General features: G+C 38.5%; 1 protein-coding gene across 1 annotated transcript; it reads right to left on the minus strand.

Annotated features, from left to right (window-relative positions):
• Nucleotides 1–1,099: 1,099 nt before the first annotated feature.
• On the minus strand, nt 1,100–15,642 carry LOC108795354 (poly(U)-specific endoribonuclease-D-like). Its single transcript, XM_018566594.1, has 7 exons — nt 15,573–15,642; nt 11,353–11,530; nt 9,273–9,475; nt 6,602–6,715; nt 5,088–5,194; nt 1,908–2,050; nt 1,100–1,211 (listed from the first exon to the last, which is right to left on the minus strand). The coding sequence occupies exons 1-7, from the start codon at nt 15,640–15,642 to the stop codon at nt 1,100–1,102; spliced, it is 927 nt and encodes a 308-aa protein (XP_018422096.1).
• Between the last annotated feature and the right edge of the window lie 2,493 nt (nt 15,643–18,135).

Genomic DNA, 18,135 nt, shown 5'->3' on the forward strand with positions numbered 1-18,135 from the left:
CCTTCGCCTCGCAACCCCCCCCCCCCCCCCCCCTACTCCCTTCCCCATGTCACACAAAGAGGCTGCCTCATTAAAGGGATGACCCTGTTCTTTTGTTCTATACAATTTCTTCCTTTACCTTGTCACTCTCTTTTTATTCCTATTATCCAGCAATTTGCAATTAATCATTTCTGATTACCATATGTTGCTTTATCATTTTCTGCTTTTCCTACAAAATTTTTTAAACAAAAACAAATATTTTCTATGGACAAATCCTAGATCAGCTGTGGCGTACCTATGGCATGCGAGCCTAGGCAGGGGTGTCAAATTCGCCCAACGCCCGGCACAAGCAGTCCCGGGCCCCTGGCGCGTAGTTTTTTTGTACAGTGGGGAAGTTGCTCGTTTAGTACACGTGATCCCAGCGATGCTGCAGAGATAACTTGTAATAAGTCTGCTCATGCATCATTCCCTGCTGCCCCCTCCATTTCCTGCCCCCACCACGGACTGCCTCTCTCCTCACCATGGTTTTCGGGGTCCCCCGCTCTTCTGGGGGACCCAGGAGCACGGCACATTCGTTCTAGATGGAGAGTGGGGAGCAGAGCAGAGAAGGTCTGTTCTCCGCTCTTCTCCATGTGAACTCTGAGACAGGAACGCTGCACTGCCTGTATTGGAGGTGACAGGTTCAATAAAGAGAACCTGTCATCTCCAAATGCTATCCCACAGGGGCTTGAAAGAAAAGAAAACAATGAAAGAAAATATATACAAGATCACAATACATTCCTTTTAATTTATTTTTTAAGGAAAGTATGAACAATTTACAGAAGAAACAGCTGCCCTCCAGGGAATCCAACAAATAGAGAATGATTTATTCAGCAAGTGGTGTACACATCACATACTTCGCTTTTACACTGCCTTTCTAATGCAGTTTACCCATGCGGGAGTTGGAAAAAGACCATTGCAACATAAGCACCTGTCATACGAGATTAGGAGCCAACAGGGCTTGGAGAGTGGCACACGTCATTGTTTCTTTCTAAATATCAACAGTTAGTTATCATAAAAATATTTAACCTAAATGTGAGAATCAATGTTTATTTGCAGGGAGTAAAATCACAGCATTTTTCTAAAGGGCTGGATAAGAAGATGCTAAATATCTTTTTCCATTTCTGTAGTATGAATTAGCCCAACTGTAAGTTTGGATTCTCGCTGAATGACCATTAAATCTGACGGTACACCTTCGAGAAGAGAAACAAAGAGTCAACAGTAATAAAATATAAACAGTCCTGGGATAAATGCAGAGTTAACCTTACAGTAAAGACTGGTATGACTAAGAAAACTGTATACTTTCCTTCCAACACAAAGGGCACCATATGGGGTGAGGCCAGATTGGGTAAAGATTAGAACCCCTTTTAGATTTTTACTGCTATACTGGGCTCCTCAATTACTGCCCCAATAGTTTTACCAGACAGGAAGTGAGGGAAAATCTCAAACACTGATATAGACAGCTACAGTAAAACAATCTACTATTTTATTTTTTTTGTATGTTGCTTCTGAAGTAACCCAGCAGGGGTTCTAATTATTTTATCGTCTTTACAAAACTAATAATAAAAATTCCTGTCTCTGCATACTTTTTGGGCCTTTGTTGACAGGCTTTTGTTCGATTTAAGCAGGTTTTGCTTTCCCATACATTTCTATGGGTACGCAGAACTCGCTTGAAGCAGGTCAAATGCACTTGGCAATAAATTCTGAATGATCTGAGAAGCAACTCAAACTTATGCCATTGACACAAGTGAACAGCCCACCGACATGGGCCCATAAAGGAGTATAATTTGCATTAGGTACGCTGAAATATGATTTATTCTAGCTGCATTCAGACTATAGTGAAATTGGTATAAGAAGTAAAGTGCATATCAAAAACACGAAACACTCACATCCTGTTAGGACGGGTTACGTAGCAGAGTGTATACATTGCTATGTCAAACTCAGGACTGGATCCCACAAAGAAAGATCCCAGGGACTTCACATAGGTGGACCATTTAAACTGGAATGAATACACATCAGGATAACTTGTCCACTATAGAAAAAAAATAAAATGACAGGAATTATATGTATTCATTTTGTTAGTGGTACATTAAATTGGACGTTGTATTCAAACAGTTCCACCTAACTGCTTTAATTCTATCAATTTAATAATTTTTCATAATTATTTATACACAATATATCCATTTTACATATCTATATCTCCTACACTAATTATATATTATATCTGCATATCTTACATATTACAACGACCTCTACTGACCATACTTTCCTTTATTCATGCATCGTTATTTATATTCATCTATGTTGAAATGTCACCACATAGTGGAATTTCTGCTAACTACATGCAAAGTTAATAATGATTGTCAGATTTTTAAAAGGAGCAGTTGGATAAACCAAGATATGCAACAGACAGAGAATATAGCATTTATGAAATCACTAAGCATGAAAAGAGTGAGGTAGATCAAGCACAATATGAATCAAGCACAATATGAAGAGGTAAGAGTAAGAAGTAAACTCCTCCCCAGCTATAAGATGGCCAGCGTTTCCTGCTGTATGTGGTATATTCCTTGCATATACACTTTTTTTTTTGCATAACATAATATTCTGAGCCAGGTAAGAAAAAGTGTCAGTTTTGTAAAATATATTTATTACCTATATGGTTCTATTAGAGCCCTTCGGCATAGGCTTTGTCCCAATGCTAGTCTATGGGCAGTCGGATCTAAATGGAAGGCCTCCGTTTACATCCGGTCACCCCCGATTCCAGCCAGGTCCAGAAAAACAAAGGGATCACAATTCCGTTTCTCCCCAACGTAATCATGCCAGATTGGGTGTAATCTGATGTAAACGGGCACAAGTCCATTTACAGCTGATTCCATATCAACATGGGCTTAGTATTTTCAGTCCAGAAAAACTGGACAGACACGGATGTCACAACGGTGACATCTATTCTGATAATTTGGGGATCCATGCACGTATCCCCTCCTGACCAAACTGTGTGAAAGGGGCCTTACCCTTATACCTGGTCTTGAATTTACCTCTGTGGTCGGTTGAGAATTTGTACATTTCTTTTTTTTGTGTCCAGGTGGAATAATTCCACTGCAAACTGATGACTGTTAGAGAATTACCCCATGACAAGCGAAATAGAATATGCACACTGAGAAGAGAAAAACTTCAACTATATATTATTTAGAAAAGTAGATTATTATGTTGCCCTTAGCTCAAAATATTAGCTAAGTCAAACGCCTATTGTTGAAAAAAGGAGGTGTTACGGGGGGAGGAGGCCTTAATCTAGGTTAGCTTTTTCATTAAAAAAAAATGATTATTCTTCATTAATACAATTATATGTGTACACACAATAGGCTGATTTAGTAAAGCAGTTGAAAATCTTCACTTAATGAATTGTGTTAATATTCGCTTCAATGTTGGATGTAATGTAAAAAGCACATTTATTATCGCTTTCAATACCCCATCATGTGCAAATGGAATAAGTGAACAGGAATTTGCTTTTCAAATGATTTAATAGTTGAATTGAATATTCAGTTGGTGAGGGTGCTCTCCGCACACCTTACAGCAGTCCCGGCCAGTATAAACGATGGTGCTTGTAGCAACTACCACGGATGGCACCGTGCAAGATACGAAGTAAAAGATAGGTCACCAGCACTCAAATAATTTAAATAGTAATGTCCTTTTTAATGGACGATTGTGTCACAATGATCAACAAAGCCCACGTTTCGCGGCCGCACAGGGTCCCTTCTTCAAGGCAAAAAGATGTGACAAAGTAAAAGCATCAACACACCACATATATACCCCATGGAGTCAATCAATTAGTAATAACCACACCCCCAGTGATGTCAAAAATGGCGGCAAAAAACACCATATTTAAAAGTCAAAAATCGCATTTAAAAACAACATATTCTAACTATCAAAAATATTTAATGTATTGTACCCACAGTCAGATGATCCAGATAGGCTGGTGACCTATCTTTTACTTCGAATTGAATATTCACACACATAGCAGCAACATTTTAATTTACTTACTGCACATCACAAAAAAGTAATGTTTTATTTTTTAGCATTGGGTTTATTTATTTTGCAGAAAACCTTGGTAGGATTGCAATATCAGTCAGTTAAAGTCCAGCCAAATCAAAACTTTCTTTTGGGCAGCATTAAAAGGGTTAGAACCTATGTCAATCTTTATTTGCAAACACTGTCCCCACTGCACAGGAAGTGATTGGAAATCTTTCCAGTGGGGACACGGACTGCAACAAAACCATTTTCTCACGAAAACACAAAATGGTTAGAACTTCTGTCCGGTTATTATTACTGTAGGTGTTTTCCTGTCCCAGTGACAACCACTCCCCTTATTTCTTGTATAATTGTCACAGGGACAGAAAGTGAGGCAGAATCTCCCCAACAGGTTCACGAACAGCAATAAAGACCTGACAGACGTATTTACTTGATTCATAATAATCCAAAACTTTATTATCCCATGCCGGTGAGGCCAATTATTAAGCAACAACTCAGCTCCAACAGAAGAGATGCAAAGAGTTTCCTAGCATCTGTAACCAGTTTGAAGAGCCCAGTTGCAAGCAAGAGGCCTTTTTCCACTTGTAAGAACAGTTTTGCCATAGAGTCAGGGTCGGCAGTCACATTCCCAGAGACTTAAGGGCTCTTCTCAGTTATAAGTGGTCAGAGACCTTAAACTTATGTCTCACAAAATATTATGTTAGCATAGGTCAAGTCACTGGTGCGGAAGCGTTTTCTCCTTGGACAAGCCTTTACAGTCAATAGACAGGCTTCTTCCCCAATAAACACAACACAGAGACCCTAGGTTCCCGAGTCACCCAGGCAGAACCCATGGATGTCAGATCTAATGCTCTCTTTTACCTTTTGGTGCTCAGTTAGTCCAAAGAAGTAAACAAACATGTAGCCTGATTCTCCCAGAGTACCTCTTTCTCCCACATGAAGGACATCTTTTCCGAAGAGGGTACTAGAATGACAATCCAAGTAACCGGTAACTAACAGGGCAGCACCTCCCCTAGAAGGGCCCTTCAACATGGCCAACTTACTGGTCCATCTGCGCTGTAGCTCAAGTAGTTTATTTCTCCAGCCTTCTCCAACAGGTAGAGCTGAACCCAGCTATGGAATCCAGAGATCTTTCTTTTATGGATTTCACCTGTAAAAGCAGATCAACTCTAACTTGTTTCTTAATTCTATACAATCTTTGTTTTACAAATGAACATTTAATACATCAATCAGAATTCTCCGAATATTGATTATCCAAGGAGAGAGCACAGTTAGTTATTTCCTTTCATGTACTGTGTCTCTTACTGAAACCTTGGACATATTCACATTGAGAAGTTGGGTGTTGGAGTCACTGCTCTGATTTATTCATATGTATATGTACTGTACCTTTGGGCTTGAGCTTTTTAGTGAGTAGGATACTAAAGCTGGGTATGCACGTATATATTTTCTTCATTCAGCTGTTTCTATTGTATTCTGCTGTTTCTATGGTATTCTGACATCCACCGGTGACTGCCAGCTGTTCGTACGAGAATTTTCCAACCAGCTCCTTAAATTAGATGATCAAGGGATGCTGCCTGGAAGGGTGCTGACAGCAGCACCCACTGTGCAAATTCAAGCTAGTTCACAAGGAATCGGCTAAAAATTTAGTAAGTGTATACCCAGCTTAAGATTTATGATAGTGGATCTTTACCTGTGAAACAGATAGAAGTTTTTCACCTCCACATTGTAGCTCTGAATTGTAGCACTGAATAGAAAATCTTGAAAACTCCAGCCATTGTGTGTGAGTGCAATGATCACTTAATTGATGTATGACATATTGTAAAAGAAAGCCAGTGAAAGGTTTGCCAATGCAAGGGCAACAGTCACTGAAAGGTTTGCCAATGCAGGTGCAACAGACACTCCAGAACACGCATATCTTATTAGGGCACAGACTACAGTCCCTAGGACTAACAGATCAAATATTACAAAAGCCCTAAAAAAGAAGAAGCCCCAGTTCCCAAAATTGTTTGGTTATGTTTTATGTCATGCACCAATAAAGTCATCATTGTTCTCCAAATAGTTGAAGTTTCCAAGACTTTCTATTCAGGCCTGGTGCTCCTAACCTACCACCAGAATCGGTTACAAGCTTGAAGGTATCAATTTTGAGGACCCTCCATGAGTCAAGCCGCCACAGATCTAACCACCCTCCAACAATGTTAAGCACTGCCTCACGCATACACTACTAATTTTTATATCATAGGTCATGCTTGGTATTGTCATTTAACAACGGTCTATCATATATCTGCATAGTCTAAATTTAGGACTCTAGTGACTCCTAAGCACAGACGTTCGCAGTGAGATTATTTGCCTTTTTTGAGAATGTAATAAATATGTGAAACAGCCTTTAAAATAGGCAATAGTTTGTCTCTGGGGCATTATAAGGTGCTGAGACAGAATGCTAACATAGATAGTAATGAGTGTGCTACTGATGGGTACATTAAAATAGTGAGCCCTTTGCCTCTTTTGTAAACAGACCTGATCCCATGAACTTCTAATGTAAATGGAACATTTTTCTTACCATGGAAAACGTGCTCAAAGCCTGAAGAGTCCAAGGATCTGTTTCTACGAGTGTATAGTCCAAACCACATTTCCCGTAGATCATTTGCAAAGCTTTCTGAAGAGTTATAATAGCCTATTATCAAGAACAATGTTACATGTTAACAATTTCCCATAACTTACAATTTAGTAAGGTACAGGGAGATGATTAGAATAACATTTTATTGATTCAGTGTTGGCACCGCTCTCTAATAATTCCACCAATTTTCTTCAAATGTACCCTCCAGACAAGGTGTGTCTTAGGTAAGAATTGTCTGTGTTGCACCTTAACCACAATCAGTCAGATTGCTACTTTCAAGTGTAGGCTTGAATCATTCTGGATGATGTGGCAAAATGTAAAATCCATTAAAGTGATATCAGTATAATTCCATAAGGCAATATTCACAACAGAGGGGTAATGCTAGGGCTTTCCAGAGCTTGTTATTATAAAGGATGGGCAATCCAATGCTAGAGATTAATTTGTGCACAGTACAATTATGCCTAATTTGTTTTAAATGTAGCTTTCCATTAGTTGAAAAACATGGAAAAAGTTGTGTCTATGAAATTATATAATTTCCTTAACTATGTCACACACATCCACATAACTATAAAAGATCAATAATCAGAGTTTGCTTCTATGGAGATAATAGCATTTAACTCACTCTAAGTGGGTTCTGTGGACACACACACATTCTTAAAGTGCAATTCAATTAACTGTTAATGCTTTTCAAGCAAAGAGCTTCACATGCTGTATGCTTGGGTGAAAAAAGTGATGGCCTCAGTAGGTATGTTCCTGTTTGTAGAACACCAGGATTTTTTTATTCTCCCTTGCAATGGGGCTACCCCCCTACTGCAAGGGTTAACTGCTCGTTTGTGTGTAGGTAAAAAAAAAAAAAGATTTACTCACCCAAAGCTCCAAGCCGGCTGGTTCTTAGACTGGTCCTTCCAACGTGCCTCCCCCTCCTCTGCAGCAGTCTAAGGTCCGGTAAATCATCACGTTTTATACACAGTGTATAGACGTGAGAATGCTGAGGAAGATTAGAATTCTGCAGCATAGGAGGAGACAGGCTGGAGGAAGCGCAGTGACAGCTGGCTGGCTCGGTGTTTCGGATGAGTATGTCTTTGTTATTTTAGCACCTAGACAAAAATGTATACTGTAGGTATTTACACAGCAGCTGCTTGAGAGTGGGCACATTTTTAGGAGGTAGCACACATTTTTGGATTGATTAATTGTTAAATGAATGAATATGTTCATGTGCAATGACAAAGTAAAGCTGCTGACACTGTCCTCTGTAAAAGGAAACAGCTTAAATCGTATCTTTATGCAAAGCCTTTTTTACTTTTAGATAAAGTGCGTTATGGTCATGTTTAGACCTTTGTCATGTTTTTATTGCTGTTTGCGCCCCAATTGTGGAGATGCTCCCCACTATTTGTACTGGAGAGGATTGTCACCAAGAACAGTAGTGAGAGAGTTGGGCCAAGAACAAGAGGTAATGGGAAATTTTTCAACTGGGCCACTTCTTGTCTTGAAGTGAAGAGGAATTTCCCCAATGGTATTTGGGGAAAAAAATATTCTAGTATGAGTTTCCACCGTTCCCTGCTCTATCCATAATTTTTGGTGGTATACATATACTTAGATTGTCCAGAATGGGCAAAGTCAAGGTTTTGCTATAAACAATAGAATTAAAGGCAAAAGGGTAATGAATAATGAATAAAGGCAGCTATACATAGTTACATAGTTAGTCAGATTGAAAAAAAGACACAAGTCCATCGAGTTCAACCTATAGAGATACGGAGAAGAAAAAAAGGGAAAAAAAGCTATAGCCCAGAATGTAATATTTCTATGGAATGTTTCAACAGAATGCTTTCTAAATGGAGAAATGGAAACACTCTAAAAAAAATCTTACTATAAACTGCTTTGCTTAACTAGGTGATTATATAGTTATATTACTGCAAACCTGAAGATCTCCACTACCCTATTTCCACATAAAAAATAGATGTCAAGCTGACTTACTAAATGGTTTATGGAGACCCACTGTTAATAAACAAATAAAGTATGACATCATTATTAGTACTTTTATCAGACGATTGGCTGTATATCTCTTAAAGTATATCTCTAGGCAACTATATCTCTAGGCAAAATCGTGTTGTAAGTTTTGGATAGAGTGCATAGTTAGAGCCTTCAAGTTTTTCCTTTGTAGGCTTGAATCATCCTGGAGGATGCTAAAAATGTAACATATCTGTCTACCCATTGGGGATTCAACCCTCTATTTGTACTGGTGACCCTTGTCACAGAGAAATAAAGTGGAGGATAGCCCAAATTTTACCGCTGTCTCCAGGACCAGAGGGGAATTGAAATCTTCTAATGGGGACATCTGTTTCAGGGACAGTTGTCATAGAGGGGAATTTCCCTCATTTGGGAAATGTTCTTTAACTTCTAGATGTGTCTGTTGGATAGGAAGATAGGGGTAATTTTCTCAATATAACACGGGCAGCAAATAAACTCTGGCAAGGGTTTTAACCTTTCCCTATTCAATCCAAAACTAAAACGTTTTGGCTATACATACACTTTAACTTCCTTGTGCTTCATGCATGTCATAGTGTAAACCAGCTTAGGGATTACATCAACAGTTATAACCATTGTTCCAGTGTACCTTTATCAATGAAGAATTTGGAAAGCTTGCTCATTACAGATGTTTGGAATATGGCTTCTATGAAATCAGTTTGCTCTTGGGTCTCCCTACTAGTTACTGACTCCACTGTCCCTGTATTCTTGATGTAATTATCCAGCAGTGCAATAAGATGGGTGAAAGTTGGAATAGTGAACAGTTTGCTTTCATTCACATAACTGAAAAGCCTAAAATTGTAATACAGAAATAAATATATATTGTAAAATAAATAGGTACAAAATATACATATAGAGTATATCATGAAAATAGGGACTGGCATTAAATCAATTTGTGTTTATAAATACAACAACGTTTTTTTTCTTTAATGAAGATGCAACAAGAACTTAAACCTTGTGACTAAAAGCACACCCTTCAACAATTTGAGGCCTTGCAGACTATTGTCATTACTTTAATCCAATGCAAATTTCTGATGGTTATGAATATGACATATGTGTGGTGCTCTTTATGTTTGCTGCAAGATAAACAGACCTTGTCTGCCAGCCTTCCACTACTCTGTGGGCTCAACAAATCATATAGTTAGTGTACCATATACAACAACTCTCAGATCTTGCATTGTGTGGACGGCATATATGTATATACTGTATATAAATGTTCCTGTAAAGGAAAAGGTTTATACTTACCTTACTCCTATTTTCTGTGAGGTTGATGTCACACTCCTTCCAGCGAGATCCTGGGGTACAAAGAACAGGCAAAATCCCACAAGAAGATGCTCTTGCAATGGTCTGAAGTCTTCTGGTGAGTTTTCTCTGGCTTCTCATTTGCCAAAACTCTTTCTGGAAGGACAGTGACATCACGCCTAACATAGATGGGGGTGAAGTAAGTATAAATCTATCTTTTCTTTATAGAAACATTTTAGACCTACTAACATTTGGTGGAGGGGACCTGGGCAACTTGAGCTGACCTTGCATTTTACTGCAAGGCTTGCTTTAAGTCAGGATTAGTGAAACATACACATATTATCTGTTCCTTTCACTGTTCGACTTATATATTTGAGTTCTGAAAGACATTTTTGTGTAGGGTTGCCACTATATGATCCATGGAAAACTGAACTGTGGCAAATGTTGGTATGACGTCTCATAAATCAGAAATGGCATCACTTGGGGCTCACATATGTCTGCATTTTATGCAAAACAATGCAGCACGTTGCAACATGCTCTTTTGTATACAGTTGAATTGGTTTATTATTGCAAATAAAAAAAAACTGTAAACATTGTGATGCACTGTTACAACACACACCGGCATAGTAGCAGCAGAGGTGGCAGTTAAGATGGGTGGGGTGTAGTGGGGAGAATTTGAGCAGCAGTAAGCAGCTCTAAAGGTGATTGGTTGGTCTGGTGGTATCAAAAGTTTCAAACTAAAACAATTTGATAAACATAAATATATGATAAATATGCTATATTTGCTATCATTTTAAATAGGGATGCACAGATACTTTTTGAGTACCAGTGCAGATACTTGGCATTTTCATGAGAACTCCCAGGGTTGCAGCGGTTGCAGATGGGACCGGGCTCTGGCACTCCACCGCTGTCCTGAAATTATTAGTCTGTATTGTTTTAGAAAAACTGTCACATGACAATAAACAAAAATGTATCAGTACTCGTACTTGTAAGTACTCGGCAAGTACCAGTACTCGTACTCACAAAACTGGTATCTGTGCATCCCTTTATTTATATTTATAAAAACAAAATCATACAATAAAACAGAGATGTACAAATCCCGGGAGCTCCGTGTGCTCCTTACAAATGACAGCTGCCTCCTAACTTTTGAATTTTTCTCTAGTCTAGTCTTGGAGCTCAAAAGTATCGGTACTTGTACTCGTACTTGTACCGAGTACTGTACTTGGTATCTGTGCAACCCTACTTTTAAATATGATCTTTGTGGGCACACAGCAGTAATTGCTTTATATATTGAAACAATCCTGCAAGGGTGAGAGATGCATTCTTCCCCTTTTACAATCATGCATGATGTTAAGGAACATAGGATAATGAATAAAATATGGCATATTAAAGAAAAAAGAAAACATGTCATAATGCTACCAACTTACTTTTGGCTGGCAAAGTCAGTCCTTGATCTGATTTGAGTGCTGTTGGCTTTGTACTGTAGATTCAGCCTAATGTCACCACTGCCAGCTTTATTAACATCGGCCACATACAGCTCTTCAGCCAAAGTCTGAATCTCATCATTAGTGACAACAAACTGCGATGTCAAGTGAGGTTGTCCTGCTATTTAGATGCAAGAATAAAATGTTATTTTACACATTTCAAAAGCTTTTTATATGACATTTATCACAATATGCCATGGTCACAAATCTAACAATTTTCCTTTATTAAATATCAGCAAAGTGGTGTAAATTTGTTATTTGTCAAGGCTACCAACCTACAGGATGTGAATCAATACTACCCACGGGCTGGTCCCAGATTCATTTATAGGGCTGTGTGAGAGGCCACTTACCGGATTAATGGATATTGATAGTGTTTTGGACTGCCACTTTTTTTCCAGCATTTTACATGGACTTAAAGTCCATGTAATTTGGTTCATTTCTATGCATAAAGTAAATAATTTCATTTAGTCATATTCGGTACATTAGTGTGCTGCCACATCCAGTGTCATTTGTATTATTTCTGCTTTTTCAGTTACTTTGCATACATATTACACTGCATTTAATTATGTTATGCTATATTTCTAGCTACTAGTGGTAGTTTAGCATTGTTACAGCCTAATTTGTGTTTATTTGGTCTTCTGCTAAAATCTCCCAGTCATTCCTTCTTCTTCCTCTTTCTGCATCATCCCTCACTGAGGTAAGAGGGTCTCTATGGGGTCTATTCACGAAGCAGCCGAAGGATCTAGCCATAGCTTCGGCCAATCCTTCGGCTAGCTAAGCTGCCCAGGAGAGAAACACTGCTTTATCTTTTTTTTTTCTTTAGTCTGACACGGAGCCGTGAAATTGAAATAGCCAATAGGAATCTAGCAATGCATTCCAATGGGCAAAAAAAAGATATTTTATTTGTTCTTCTATTCTGACACGGCTCCGTCAGAATAAAGAAATAAAAAAGAAAAAGCAGTGTTTCTCTCCTGGGCGGTCGGGAGCGGGAGACTCCCAGAGCGCCCGGGAGAGTATTTTTTTCTTTTTTTTGACGGCAGCAGAACCGCCGGCCAATAGATAACTATTGGGCAGAGCTAGCTGTCATTGCTAGCTCCGCACAATGGTTTTCTATTTATTTTTTTGGACTTTTTAAACCATTTTTCTGTTCTGCTCGGTCCCTCTGAGGGACCGAGCAGAACAGAAATCAGCTGTACCAGCCTGAAATGAATAGCCGAACAGCGTTCGGCTCACTTCACTTCAGGTCGGTCTTTCACTCGGCTGCCTAAGGCAGCTTAGTGAATAGACCCCTATGTAACCTGTTTATGGCAAATATGGGAATGTATTTTCACTCTAAGAATGACAAGGAATCACATCCCCTGTATTGAGAAGGCAAATAAACTACATTGGATTATACTCTGAGTCTTCTTATCGAGTTGAACACTATCAGTGAATATCACCAAGTCAGTAGGTTGTTATACTATCCGTACAGATGAGTCTCAGGAAGGTATGTACAAATATATAAAGTGGTGGTTGTAACAGAATAATTAGAATGATTTATTTTTGTAATGATTCATTATTTCTGCAAAATTAGTCTTTCGTTTTGTTGAATCGATTCGTAATTTCTGATGGTCGGTTGTTCGTTATTACATACAATTCATATTTTCGGAAAACTGGCCATATATCAACCTTTAACAAAAGGCCCAAACTATCGAACCATGACATCAGAATGAAACAAACAAATCCAAATGAATTAGTTGTTTTGGTTATTATTTATTTTGGATTCGTTGACATTCGTTACTAATGTTAACTAAATCTTCAAATAACGTAAATTCTTTTGAATTTTGATTTGTACCAAAACGAAATGCACATGTCTACTCAACACTAAAGATGGAAAAATGGAAAAAGTATAATACATACAAGGTAAAAGTGTACACAGTTGGAGCTTGACATGCTGCAGAAAGTTCTATTATATGTGTTACAAATGGAAACTGGTCATTTAAGCTGTCAGAAGTTTTCAACCTTCAAAGAAAAAAAGGTCAGCAGGTCCTATGTAGAAGATGTTTGACTTCTGTGAGTCAAATTGATTTCTAAACAGGCACATTTGAGGGAAATGCTCAATTTTCTATGTCTTTACGCTGTGCTACAGTACATTTTACATTTCTTTAGTTTTAATTTTTTTGTGCAATTTCAGGGATATATTTTTAAAGAAAAGACTTTGTTGAATATGTATACAGCAGATGCATGATCTCATTTAAAAGCACTGGACATTTATAAAGCAGTCTTTATTGTCTCTGGCCACAAAAGTGATAGGCATGGCTAATCTCAACTTTGCAATGCCAAAGAAAAGCATTCTTAGAAACTACAGCCCCCTGCTAAAATTAATTTGAAGTTTAAAATGTGATGAACACAACTTGAAAATATTGATGCAGTGCAGCCACCTGATAAATTCATGGTTGATTGTCTGGGGGTAGATACTTACTAGCTGACTGTTGGGTGACCACTATTAGTGGACTTATCAGAATTTTTACATAGTATTTGAGGTTGAATAAAGACACATGTCCATCAAGTCCAACCTATTGTGTGTATGTGTATGGTCCTACTGATGTGTGCGTATGCATAGGTCCCTGTGTGTTCTCATTCTTAAGCGTACTTTTACCCCTGTATATTACGGTCCCTGAGGAAATTGTCCAATCGCCTCTTGAATGATTCCACACTCTCAGCCAAAATCACAGCATGTGGAGGCGAGTTTCAGACCCTGACTGATCTAACTGAGAAGAAACCCCTGCGCCCCTTGTGCTGAAATTTTTTCTCCACCAATTTTAGGTGGTGGCCTCTAGTCCTTGTCATGGAGTTAATTGTAAAAAGTTTGCTGCTAATGTTACTATCCCCGGTAAACATTGTATACATGAAAATCATGTCCCCCCTTAATCTCCTTACTTCCAATGAGAACATTTTTAGATTTAGTAGCCTGTTCTCATAGCTCAGGTCCTCCATCCCCTTTATGAGTTTGGTTGCCCTCCTCTGGACTCTTTCCAGTTCAAGGACATCCTTTCTGTTCACTGGTGCCCAAACATACTATTGAGAAGTCATCAGATCCACTGACATACATCTTACAGGCTTTTACAGTGGTACAAACAGGGACAGTGTGGTGTTTTGTATATATGTTCTTAGTTTTTTTTGCTATGTTTAAGATAACAAATATTGCAAATATTTAATTTTTTTGTCATGTAAATATAAAATTCATATTTCGTATTTACAAATTAGTTTACAATTTCTAGTAAGCAGACACACTTGTGTGTGAAATGTTTAACAAGTCATTCCTAAATTTCTTGCTTTTTATATAGAATAGGTGCTCTGTTCTTAAAAAATATGTTGGATGCACCCTATATTAGATTTTTATTTGTAATATTGGGAAAAAAAACAAACAATAAAAATGTAGTAAATATATAAAACTATATAACATCAGTTTTAAAGCCAATAATAGTTTAAAACAAATAAAAATTTAATTGACCCCCAAACCATTATAGTCTATCTAATAGATGCCTCATTTTACGTTGCAATTGCCGTCCTTTCCGTCAAAAGAATTTGGACTTTAGCTTTCGAAAAGGCTTGTGATTATTGAGGGTGTGTTCTCTTAGTTAGTTCTAAAGATAGGTGCATTTGTTTCTTAGACCTCAGTTGGTCAGTGGCACACTTGCTAGGTTGGTGTAAAATTCATGCCCTATAGTAACTGCTCCCATAATATGCATCATATGTTTAACAATTACATGAATGATTGCCACAAGTGTTTGTACAAACATTAGATAAGTTGACACTGTAGCACCTTCCAATTTTCTGAAACCTTCTAAATTGCCTCATCAATAATCTAGCTGTAAAAAACAATTCTTTAGTGTTTAATCATTCTATCTCTATATCAAAAAGGCCGGAAATTAATTTAGAATTTAAAAAGAAAGGAATTGCTTTATAATATGTAGACTTTAGGTCTATAAGTGTTATAAAGCAATGTCTTGCTTTTAAATGTAATTCTTGTCTTTTCAGATAAATAGATAGAAGGATGAAATACTAAAGAATATACAAAATATGTAGCATTTTTCTTTAAGAAAAAAAAGTGGTTAAACATAAAGCATCGTCAATATCTTATATTTTAAAAACACAAGCAAATGAAGAAATAGAAGTCTCACTCAGTTGTGGTAATGTGGTTCCACAGATCACAGAAGGGAAGATGCACAGGAGAACAAAAGCGTCCTTCATAGTTGAAGTGTCACCGACCAGATCCCTAAAAACAGTAACTGCAAGCCTTTTATAGAGAGTATCAGTGACCTCACGGGGTGGAACATACACAGACTACCCTTGTGTGCCTCGCAGTCTTACTCAGCTAGAGTACAATGAACAGACCTCAGGAGCTTTCATTTTGTAATTAATGCTGAATATATGTATTTTTCATGACTTAAGGAATTCATCAGTCAGTAGTTTTTCTGATATATATCCTTATCCCTTCTTTCTTTCTGCAATGTAATACATATCATTCTAATTTTCACATGCTGACTTCCTTCCTGACTTCCTTCTGTAAATTTGACTTGCTCATATTAATGCATGTGAATTACTGTGTCTAGCATCAATTACTTTTATTCTTATCTTTTGCCAGTGCACATGTCATCCTTAAGTAAGTGTCCAAACTACCTGAAGAACATCAGTCCATCATTTGCTCGAAAGTGACTTTGCAAGTAGCGAGGGCAGAGAATTATGGCATGGAAGCCAAGCAACCAGCATTTTCAGAAGGTGTTTGTAATGGCACCACAGGTTTTTGTAGAGATGGACTTGGGTTAGGTTGGCTTCACTTCTATGCTTTGTGGTAATTCATTCTGAATGGCATCCCAATGCACTAGTCTAACGAACCTTCAATGCAACTGCATTGTAGCATACTACAATTGTAGCATACTGCATTGTAGCATGCTAGTAATTCATTACCATGCATTGTGTTACGCTCCGTCAGAAAATGTAATATATGTCTGATTTTCACTGCATTGCATTGCGTTGCTTTGTCAGCCTATTCATATTAATGGGCTGGCTTAACTCAACTCTTAACTCAAGTGATGCAGTGCAAGCATCTATAAAGGTACTCTACAGCCGAAATCAAATTTGAAATGATTGAAATCCATTGGAATAGTTCATTGAAAGTTGTACCACATCACTGGTGTCCTGCCCAAAGGTCCGTCCCCTTGGGCGGGACACCAGTGATGGGGTACAACCATCAATAAACTATTCTAGTGGATCCCGGCGTACGGCCAGCTGTTCTTCTGTTTGTATGGGCTCATATTGGAGCAAGCACCCTCTTTTATATCCTTTCACTGAGCCGTGGAGGAGCGATGCTTCTTTTCTGTGTTCTCCTTGAAAAAGCTGAACTCTATGCTCATGATTGTTTTTTTTTTTTTTTACTAATAGTCATTCAGGGTTTTTTTACACTCAGTGGGGACAAATAACTAAACGAATAAAGACTTTTCACTTTCCAAAGGAAATTGTCACTGAGCTTAGTAAATAAGGTGAAGATGTGTTAACTTCAGATGTGCCTTTTGTATATTTACCATTCAGTTCAAATGGCCTGCTTAATTACCATGCAGAAAATGTACGCAAATGCTAGCATTTCCATTATGCTGTACTGCAGGTACAGCAGTCACATGTGAACAGATTGAACATGTATTCATTGAAACTTGTGTTAGTACCCAAATCTGTCTTGTTATCAACCTCTTGTAATCCCCTTTAGAGACAATAAAACTCATACTTGGTGAGGGAGGGCACGCACAATGGCACCTGCTCATGGTTTGCCTACAGCGTGCTTAGGATGACCAGTCCTAGGCTGACGGAGGGGTGGTAACCTAACTGTACTGTTTAACTGCAATAGTAAAAGTGAGGTCACCAACCTGTCTCTGTTGTCTGGCAAGTCTGTGGATATCAGGACTGACTGGACAGAATTTCAAATTCATTGGCAAGTAAACTAACTTTGAAGGGGCTTGGATGGGTCCATTCCTGACTATATGACTGAGTTTTGAGTCTGGCTTTTCCTGTGCTGTAAATTTGTGGGGTTTTTTGCGCAGCCTTTGATTTTAAAAATTCAAACTGACAACCACAAATCTGCTTTGCAGGGTTCAGCTGAAGAACAGACAGGCAGGGAGATCTAGATGTATGTTCCACTGTTATATGCATATCCAGTGCATCCCCTAAGGAGCCACAGAGAATAGTAGATGGGTCATCTCTTATATACATGTGTAGGGGATCCAGGTTCTGATTACCCCAATAACATTAACTGCCCCGTACTTGTTACTCAGAGAGCTGAAATCCAGACCAGAGGTATGATGCTGAGGAACTTTTGTTAGAACACATGAATTAGGAGAGAAGGTTTAAGGCTTAGGACATCCATGAGAAAAAAAAAAAGAACAGAAGTTCTCACCCTTCTCCAAGACTCACCAGTCCCTTTCAGTATTCTACAGTGTAGAATTAATAGGAGCACAGTCTGACACTGGGTATTTGACTGGGTATTTGATCAGCAGCTGAAGAGGGATGAACATGAGATCTTCAATAGGAGAGATACCAGACTTGCTCCTGAGGTCCATTCCATTCCAGGCACCTCCAGCAGCCATCGGCTTTCCTGGTTCTCCTGCTCAATCAGCAGCAAAGGCCTCCTCCAAGCTTGAGGCCTAGTGAAACATTTCCCGCACTTGAGTATTCCCCCCCCCCCCCCCCCCGGGG

This window comes from Nanorana parkeri, unplaced genomic scaffold (assembly GCF_000935625.1).
Source record: "Nanorana parkeri isolate BGI_ZX_2015 unplaced genomic scaffold, ASM93562v1 scaffold961, whole genome shotgun sequence".
NCBI classification, from domain to species: domain Eukaryota; kingdom Metazoa; phylum Chordata; class Amphibia; order Anura; family Dicroglossidae; genus Nanorana; species Nanorana parkeri.

Bases quoted from the DNA above. Each gene is read 5' to 3' on its own strand.
- LOC108795354 (XM_018566594.1), bottom strand. From the start codon at position 15,642: ATGAAGGACGCTTTTGTTCTCCTGTGCATCTTCCCTTCTGTGATCTGT. The intron at 6,716-9,272 runs GTACACTGGAAC...TCTTGATAATAG, and splicing joins CAAATTCTTCATTGATAAAG to GCTATTATAACTCTTCAGAA. The intron at 2,051-5,087 runs GTAAGTTGGCCA...TTTTTTCTATAG, and splicing joins GCTACAGCGCAGATGGACCA to TGGACAAGTTATCCTGATGT.